This window comes from Liolophura sinensis, chromosome 11 (assembly GCF_032854445.1).
Source record: "Liolophura sinensis isolate JHLJ2023 chromosome 11, CUHK_Ljap_v2, whole genome shotgun sequence".
Classification (NCBI taxonomy): domain Eukaryota; kingdom Metazoa; phylum Mollusca; class Polyplacophora; order Chitonida; family Chitonidae; genus Liolophura; species Liolophura sinensis.
The window spans coordinates 10,240,948-10,250,317 of NC_088305.1; the positions used below are offsets into that span (position 1 = coordinate 10,240,948).

General features: G+C 40.9%; 1 protein-coding gene across 1 annotated transcript in view; it reads right to left on the reverse strand.

Annotated features, from left to right (window-relative positions):
• LOC135477852 (integrin beta-PS-like) overlaps positions 1-8,578 on the reverse strand; it is a 32,693-nt gene extending 24,115 nt beyond the window's left edge. Inside the window, exons 1-2 of the mRNA XM_064758058.1 lie at positions 8,320-8,578; positions 1,713-1,795 (exon numbers count right to left, since the gene is read on the reverse strand). Of these exons, the coding sequence (XP_064614128.1) occupies positions 1,713-1,795; positions 8,320-8,416 (180 nt within the window). The 5' untranslated portion in view covers positions 8,417-8,578. The remainder of the gene's footprint in view (positions 1-1,712; positions 1,796-8,319) is intronic.
• Positions 8,579-9,370: the final 792 nt, after the last annotated feature.

Below are 9,370 nucleotides of genomic sequence, written 5' to 3' on the forward strand. Positions count from 1 at the left end.
TGAAACAAGGGGTGGAAGGCTTGAATGAAAGAACGGATGAAAAGCATGAAGGAAACAACGGATGGAAAGCGTGAATGAAAAAAAAAACGGATGGAACGCATGATGGAAAAAAAGGATGAAACATATAGACGAAACAACAGATGAACACAAGAACGAAACAACAGATGGAATGCATCAGCAAAACAACAGATGGAATACATCACCCAAACAACCGACATAACGCATCAACCAAACAACAGATGGAGTGCATCAACCAAACAACAGATGGAATACTTTAACCAAGCAACCGATGGAACGCATCAACCAAACAACCTACGGAACGCATCAATGAAACAACAGATGAAAGGCATAAACGAATACACTTGTTACTCATATAAACGCCTATTTGCTTTATGTAAAACTCGGTTGGAAAATTTTTCAAAAATAAATCAAACTAGTTTCCTGCATATATTGATGGTCTTTCATCTGACATATAATTATAATTCCTTGCAACAAAATGCGAGTGATAGCTTAAGATGAGTTCCAATAGAATAGAATTTTATGAACCAAAGGGCAACAATTGTGTATTTATTTATAATCATGTAAACATATATCCGTGTCCCCTGCGTACATATTTTACATCGACTATTTTTATTTGATTGGTGTTTTACGCCGTACTCAAGAATATTTCACTTATACGACTTATGGTGAGTGGATCCCGGGCAGAGTCCAGGAGAAACCTTCGACCATCCGCAGGCAGGCCAGCATGAGCTAGACTTGAACTCACAGCCACCGCATTGGAGAGAGGTTCTTCGGTCATTGCGTCGCGCTGGCACGCTAAACACCTCGGCCACGGAGGGCCCCCTTTATACCACATTAAACGGCACAACCCTTAGTAGATGAAGCCGGTTAAAAGCAGTTGGAGATGCTGCGACTCGATTAGCCGACATACTGACCAGTTTTTGGAAATGGTGCCAGGAGGGGAGGGGGAAGACGGAGAGGGAAGGGAGGTTAGGGAGAAGGTCGGGAGGGGAGGAGGAAGGAGCATATTTATCAAGCATCTTGAAACACAGCTACAATTAACAGGTTTTGCTCTATAAAATCTGCACACTGATACTGTAAAACAAGTGATCTACCACAATTTCAATTCTTTTCTGTTCTGAGTTTGGCTTTTTAAGCATTTTCCATTTATGACTTGATTTGATAAATACAGAACCAGGTGTGCAGAGCTTATAGCCTCACAGGTTATATTGTCAGATTGAGAACAAAAAATAACTTACTTGTTTTAACTGAGAACTAACTATTAGGTGCTGGTGTTCCATTATGTCATCTTTCATGTCGAATACATTTAAAACTATATATTACCGAAGAAAATTTTTCTCTGTCGAGTTTATGGATAACGGAAAGCGGAAGAACCCGCAACGCACCAGATATCTGCTAAATTCTCCTGACATAAAACTGCAACCCAACCAACCGGAGCTGGATTTGCGCCTGCTACCTTATTGGTCAAGGGCTGGACAAGTTATTGATCAGCAAATGATCAATGTCTTATTTAAGTGATTTAAATGATCAAACAATCAAGTGGTCATTCTGTCTGGGTACTTTTCCCGCGCAAAACCGATTCAGTTCCACGCTGAGTTCACCATTTGGAGTGCGTGCGTCACCAGTGTCAAACATAAGAATATAACACCGTAAAAAAATCTTCAGAAGACCTAAAGGCGTGTCGTACAAACCTCTTTTTGGCACCAGGCGCAGAATGCCGCTACACCTATGCATTCCCCACATTCAGTTTTCCCCAGACATGGGTTGAAGTCGGCTGAAACAAAAACCGTTTCCGGCATAAGTTGATTGATTGATTTATTTGATTGGTGTTTTAAGGACCATATATAAGACACCGGCCAGAGTTATAGTGGGAGGAAGCACTGAAAAGCTCAGGGGAAACCCACGACCATTCACGAGTTACTGACAGACCTTCCAAAGTGCGAGAATAATCGATCATGTGGACAGTGACCCCATTAGCGAGAGTCTCCTGAGTCACAGGTTTACAGAATTGGTGTACAATTTATTTACATATATTCACTTTCGATGAAATTTTTGTAGGTTTATATAATTTCCGTACCATTGATTTACGTATATTTTAAGCTGAAACTTGTCATCATATTAGTGAACATATTCTATAAGCGTTTGCACCGTTACAGGACTATGAGTGCGAAAAAAAATAAAGCAATGTTGTACCTTGACATCACCTTGCTTATGCAACTGCACACTGGCTTGTATATTTACTGCCAGAAGGGAGTTGCTTACACACAGACGGTTGTACAACTGAAAAATTCCAGCAATGTGTATCCTAAAATACGTTATGTACTAATACAATTTATACTGCAATAAAAAAAAAATTGGTTTCATCAGTGACATACCAATATTTTACTACACGTATCACAATACACACGTATCACAATACACACGTACCACACTCTCTACATTCACTATACATCGCAGCCACCACCAGTAAATTTGTAAAGATATCTTGAACAACGCGGAGGTTAGTGGAGCCTGGGGCAGGAAGTGATGTCAGAAAACACCTAGACTCTACCGCCACCTTTGTTTTTAATAGCATTTTATACACATTCATTCTCTTTATCTAAAGTATGCACAGCATGATTTTAACTAACAACTGATACAGTTTTACCGATGAACGCTGATTAAATAGTTCCGCACAAGGACAAAGTGGTTAGCTTAATCCTAAAGAAGCCTACATGAATTGAAACTTAAGATAGAACTTCAGGTTACACATGCGCAATTCGGGCAATTGGGTCCAATATTTGCCTCCGAACTGTGAATGAGCCCTGATTGGATAATACTGCCACACGGACATTTTAGCCTGCTGGTACACTATAAATTCCTGATTTTGTCTGATTTAGATAGAAATGAAAACTTTTTGCTTAGTGTTACTACACACCCCTCTGAAGGTTACCAAGCTAACTAAATGCTATGACTTTACTTCCAGCAACCACAGCCCAAAACAATTTTGGTCATGCTAATTTGATATTTTGATACGTTGTAGAAGAAAGTGCAAGCTGCACGTAAAGGCGTAGTATGGTGCCACGCGAAGGTTCAGGGATATATATTTTTGAGGCTGAACTTAACAAATTTAGTACATAAATAATAAAGAATAGCAATGAGCTCGTGTACCGCTGTAAAGAGTGTGAACACGTATTTGCTACTTCCTTCCCAAGATGGCTGCACAACAGTTAAAACTCTTAATAATTCATCCGCTGATTAGGTGGGTTTGAAACGTCAACCTAATATTTTACCTATAAAGACGACTTCGGTCAACCTTAGGGGTGGAGACAACCGGAGCCCAATGGGCATACCATACTGGGTACGTTGCACTAATATTCCAGTGACAATAAAAGTGGCCGTTAACTGTGTATTGTCAGAGTATACCTCTGATCCAAGGATGAAATTGAACCTGGTACGCCCTAGTTGTTCAAAAAAAACAAAACAAAAAAAAAAACAAGCACCTTATCCATGCGGCCACAGTCAAAATCCTTCCGCAGTTAATCTGATCTAGTAGTATCGACATAAAAGACATGAACACATGTTAACCCGGAAGTCCAGTTCAAAAAAGACCTCTTAGGGTTACGTGCATATAACTATCGTGGTAACCAGTCCAGTAGGCATTGCGTCGCCATGACAGTCACGTGTATTGGTGTTATGGGTGCACCGTACACGTGGATCCTGTATGAGAGATAAATAAATGCATCATGCAAATAAACAGACTCAGACAACACACTTTCTGTTAAAATTAACAGATTAATTTTTTGAGTGTATCCAAACAGAGCTGAACTAGCCTGCTGAGAGTATAATTACCCTCGCTGTAATAGCTGCATGGTGCGTACTGCTAACTGCGCCATCCCAGCTTTACACACTTCCATCCTTGTCCATATTACGCCTGATTTGCTCTATTATAGCTCCGTTCAGAACTGGGTCAGCTCGTTCAGCATCCACATGTGTACATACACTGCTTCACCAGTGCTTATTAGCTACGTGTTTTAACCCCGATTCCCTTTTTGTGGCGCCTTGGTAGATGTAACAAAAATCAGCCAACGATGTGCCTCTTGCCTTACGTTCGTTGAAGACTACTTAATTGCTTTCCTCCAAAATGACGTGCATATCTGTATGCCACTCGCGATTAACTTATCTGCTTATTTATTTGATTGGTGTTTTACGCTGTACTCAAGAATATCTCACTTGTACAACGGCGTCCAGCATTATAGTGGGAAGAAACGGGCAGAGCCCGGGGAAATTCACGACCATCTGCAGGTTACTGACAAACCTCTCCGACGTACGATCGGAGAGGAAGCCAGCATGAACTGGACTTGAACTCAGGCTCCTTGATCATTACGCTGCACTAGCGCGCTAACCAACTAAGCCACTGGAGTCCCCACCACATGCGATTTAAAGTTCGTCAGTAACCTGTCAAAGTTCTGTGGTTTAACCCAGGCACTTACTTAAATTTAATTTAATTCCTTATTTGTTTAACGAGGATTTTCTTCCCACAACCAAATAGCCAAGAGGGGAACTGCTCAACAATAAAGTCAACATATACTCCCAAATTAACACAGAGAACAACAGATATATACATGAGTTTACAGAATAAATATCAGAATCGTATCACATCTCTTTGGTAGATCATCCATCCATAAAACTAACATCGTAAAAGTGAAAAATTCTGAGTGTATGGCGTTAAAAACAACAGCATAGATAAATAAACTGATTAAGTGCAACAAGCAGTTTTCTTTGTCACATTGTCACTCGATCGGTTACACTTTTAACATCGTAGTGTTAATAGCACGGATAGCGGTAAAATGGAGCATGGGTGTAACAGTCAGGAAACGGAAATGGGTTAGAAAAATATCTAGTACTCTAGAAATGCCTTCAAACGTCATAGTAGATCAATACGCGCAGCGGCTGTATAAGCAGTCCTCAGAAATGAAGCAAGGCTCAGTCAAAGTTTTTTTCACATCCTATAGTTTACAGTGAACATTTTTTCACCCAATGATGGCTTTAAGTGCAAAGCGATCCGGACTTTTTGCAAGATATCTCAGTTATTGCTAATTTGCGCTTGTTATTTTATAATTATATTTAGCCTATTTCCTTAGTGTGTAGAATCGTACCCTTTATGTTGGAAGGTCATTCTGGGCGTCCATAAATAATCCACTACACATGCACAGACAACACGGAACTGTGCGCCCATGACGTCCGGTCTAGGTAAGTGGTTTATGCCTATATCAGTAAGTCAATTTTCACTGTGCTCTGTTCTGCCTCGTGCTACATGACAGATTTTCCACAAGTCGTCACGTGCATGGGCTCACAGCTTTATGTCTCACCCAGTTCCCTAAAACCACTAAATCCAGATTCGCCTGACTTTCAGGATGTATTGTTTTGAAGATAATAATTCAACACGTTATTTTCATTCACTTTGAAACAATAGAGTTATAAGAATATACAATGACCTTCTTTGTGCTTTTCCACTTCATTACATCTTTACAGTGTTCACTCAGTTAACAGCTTAGTATTATCTAGTTTCCAAAAAATCCATGTTGTGTAATCGCGTTAACTTAAATCTGTGGGTGCAGACGGACTGTCGGCTACTTTGCAGGACGGACCTCTGCATCGCACAGTAAGAAAGACTTGGGTGAAAAGTTCTTTGTGTACCTCAGCACTTCAGTATGATTTATTTACTTATTTGCTTGGTGTTTTACGTCGTACTCAAGAATATTTCACTAATACGACGGCGGACAATATTATGGTGAGAGGAAACCGGCAGGAACCCACGACCATCCGCAGGTTGCTCACAGACCTTCCCACGTACGGCCGGAGAGGAAGACAACATGAGCCGGACTTGAACTAAAAGCGACCGCCTTGGTGAGAGGCCCCTGGGTCATTGCGCCATAGCGAGAAAAACTTTGCTGAAACGTTCTTTCAGTGTGTACATCCACATTTCTGTATGAAGGCTGCTATATATACACAGACCCAATTAAAACGTCAGAATAGTTAACTCAAAAGTTAAAAGTTAAGACATTCTTCTAATTGTGTTTTTTTTTTTATCATAGCAGTAAGGTGTCTGTTAAGATGTTTAACACTCAGAGTGTGGAAGTTCAGCCTTGCACAGATTTGGACAGTCTTGGAGTCGATTACAGGTAAACACCGTGCACATCTTAACACTCTGTGTGTAGACTACAGGTAAATACCGTACACATGTTAACAATGTGAGTGTAGACTATGGATAAATACCGTACACTTCATAACAATCTGTGTGGGCTATAGGTAAACACCGTACACATCTTAACACTCTGTTCGGGCTATAGTTAAATAGCGTACACATTTTAACACTCTCTGTATGGATTTCAGGTAAATACGGTACACATCACAACAGTCTGTGTGGACAATAGGTAAATATCCTACACATCTTAACATTCTGTGTGTGGACTAGGTAAATACCGTAGACATCTGAACGCTCACCGCGAACTGCTACACCAGCACAACTAGAATCTATACTAATTCAGACTAAGTTCGCGGTGAGCCCAGTACAGCACTGCTACACCAGCACAACTAGAATCCATACTAATGCAGACTAAGTTCGCGGTGAGCCCAGTACAACACTGCTACACCAGCACAACTAGAATCCATACTAATTCAGACTAAGTTCGCGGTGAGCCCAGTACAGCACTGCTACATCAGCACAACTAGAATCAATACTAATTCAGACTAAGTTCGCGGTGAGCCCAGTACAACACTGCTACACCAGCACAACTAGAATCCATACTAATGCAGACTAAGTTCGCGGTGAGCCCAGTACAGCAATGCTACACGAGCACAGCTAGAATCCATACTAATTCAGACTAAGTTCGCGGTAAGCCCAGTACAGCACTACTACACCAGCACAACTGGAATGAGAGTTGGGGTCAGGAGGGGAGTGTCTGACTTCGACATTATCTAGCTAAGTCAGCTCGGTATGTATAATCTGACATTCAAACGTTCTGTTGGTGTGATGGTGTGACCAAACAGATATATAGTCTTCATAACGTTGTACAGCCTGGATTACTGACTCATTCGATTAAAGTATTACTGTCACTGCAGCTGATCGGCCCTTGGACAATGATCGAGGTCGCGCGTTCGAATCCTATACTCTCGCTAGTCAAGATACTACAGTATTTCGTCTGGATATTTTTTGAAAACCAAGCCAGGTGGTGGTTTCCACTGGGCTTTGCCAAGTTTACTCGTAAAACTGACCCCCTAAAATGACCCCATAAAAATAAATAAATAAATAAATATCATATACTTCCATTATAATTACAGTATGAGTAGACCACCCATATCAAAAATTAATGCCTGTCTAAAAATAGTTTATAAGGAATTTTGGTGAATTTAGTATTTATTTATTTAATTTGATTGATGGTTTACGCCGTACTCAGAAATGTTTCCTTTGTTGGGCGGCATTATGATGGGACGAGCCTAGGGGGAACCACGACCATCCGCAGGTTTTTGCCAGACTTTACCACGTATGACTGGAGAGGAAGCCAGTATGAGCTGAACTTGAACTCACAGCCACCGCATGGGTGAGAGGTTCTTGAGTCATATTGCTGCGCTAGCAGAGCAACCACTTGGCCGCGCAGACCTGTATATCCTGTGATCGAAAGAACGTTGTTATTTCTGCACGCAATAAAACTTACAAAATGTTGAAATTATAACATTGGCGCTACGTGTAGGGCCCACATGTAAAGATGTCTACATTCAGGGATTTCAACATGTGGCTCGGTCCAGTTTCCTCACACCAAAATGTTGTCGTATAAGTGAAATATTATTAAGTTCGGCTTAAAAGACCAGTCAAATAAATAAACAAATAACTAAATAAATATCATGCCTACAGAAATATAATTCTATATGCATGGATAGCCTTATCTAGTTAGCCTATATGTACGCATATGGTGGGAAAACTGGGGATATCTATTAAGCTTATAGAGGTATAATTCTACACATTGATTGGCGTACATATGGTAGATCTATATAACTTACATTTCTTTTATTTATTTATTTGATTTGTATTTTACGCCGTATTCATTTCACTTATGCGATGGAGATCAGTATTATGGTGGGAGGAAACCGGGCGGAGAAACTTACATTTGTGGTAAAACTGTAACAGAATCGGAGAGTGGTATATCATACATCTTTAACTCCGCCTGGTGCGTTCTACAACGCTGCACTGTTTATGTTAACTCTGAGCGACTGGGGCCTACACGGGGTTGCTCTATATGCATGTATGCATGTACTTACGCCTCTGTTGCTGTTGCGCTCCCGTCAGCGTCCATCCCACAGTCAGAATCAACAACAACGACAGCCATACGCTGGCCGCACACAACTTAGTATCCATCACCAGTTCGCCCTCCAACACAGGATACTTTCAGTCTCTTTTTTTTTAAACTAATCCCAACGAATCTTCCTCGGTAGGACACCAGTGACTGCAGCGATATGTCTATGGGCAGTAGCTATAACATACTCCTGCATCCGGAAACTTTTTAGTAAATTTCAGATTTTGGTCTCTGCTGTATGTAGTTCGCTCCACTTGTATATTAATCCGCGCTGAATATGCTCCTATTCATACACCATTACACTGCACGCGAAATTACTCAGGGCAAGCCTATATTTCTCTTGTATATATAAGCTGACACTTTTTCATATTAGTAAGTTACGCTTGATCTAGTTGATGTGGGTTTATTATCAGTATTCGTGGGGGACTACTTGTCTCTTTGTACTCAGCCGTCATATGGCGCGCTTCAGGGTTTGCACTGCGCCAACACTGTATAAGTTTCACCGGGTTGTGGAGGTGAGTCAGTACCCGCAGCATCCGAATCTCTCGCCACCTGCTATATGGGTAGATAGAGTATCGCCGGCTAACTGGCTTACTACACACAAAACCCTGTTTAATACGTACCCTGATATTATCGTACAGACTCCATTACGACATTTATACTACAGCTACAGAGAGGGTCATAGCAGCTATAATTGCCTGGCTACTGCTGTTTTATTGTCTGCATACGTTGACACTTACCCCTGTGGTAAATACATCTATGTTGTTAATCAGTTGCACGTGGGCTGTGTATAATTTGTTCCTAGTTTTTTAAGAATTAAGGCTTGTATTAAACTGAGCCGAGTGTGTCTGTGTTGTTTCGCCTGGCTGGGACTATTGTCTAACTCTCCACTGAAGAGTGCATATTTATTTATTTATTTGATTGGTGTTTTACGCCGTACTTAAGAATATTTCACTTATAGAAGAGTGCATAAGTCAATGCGTTACGCTACAATCTTATAATTGTTCGCATACATG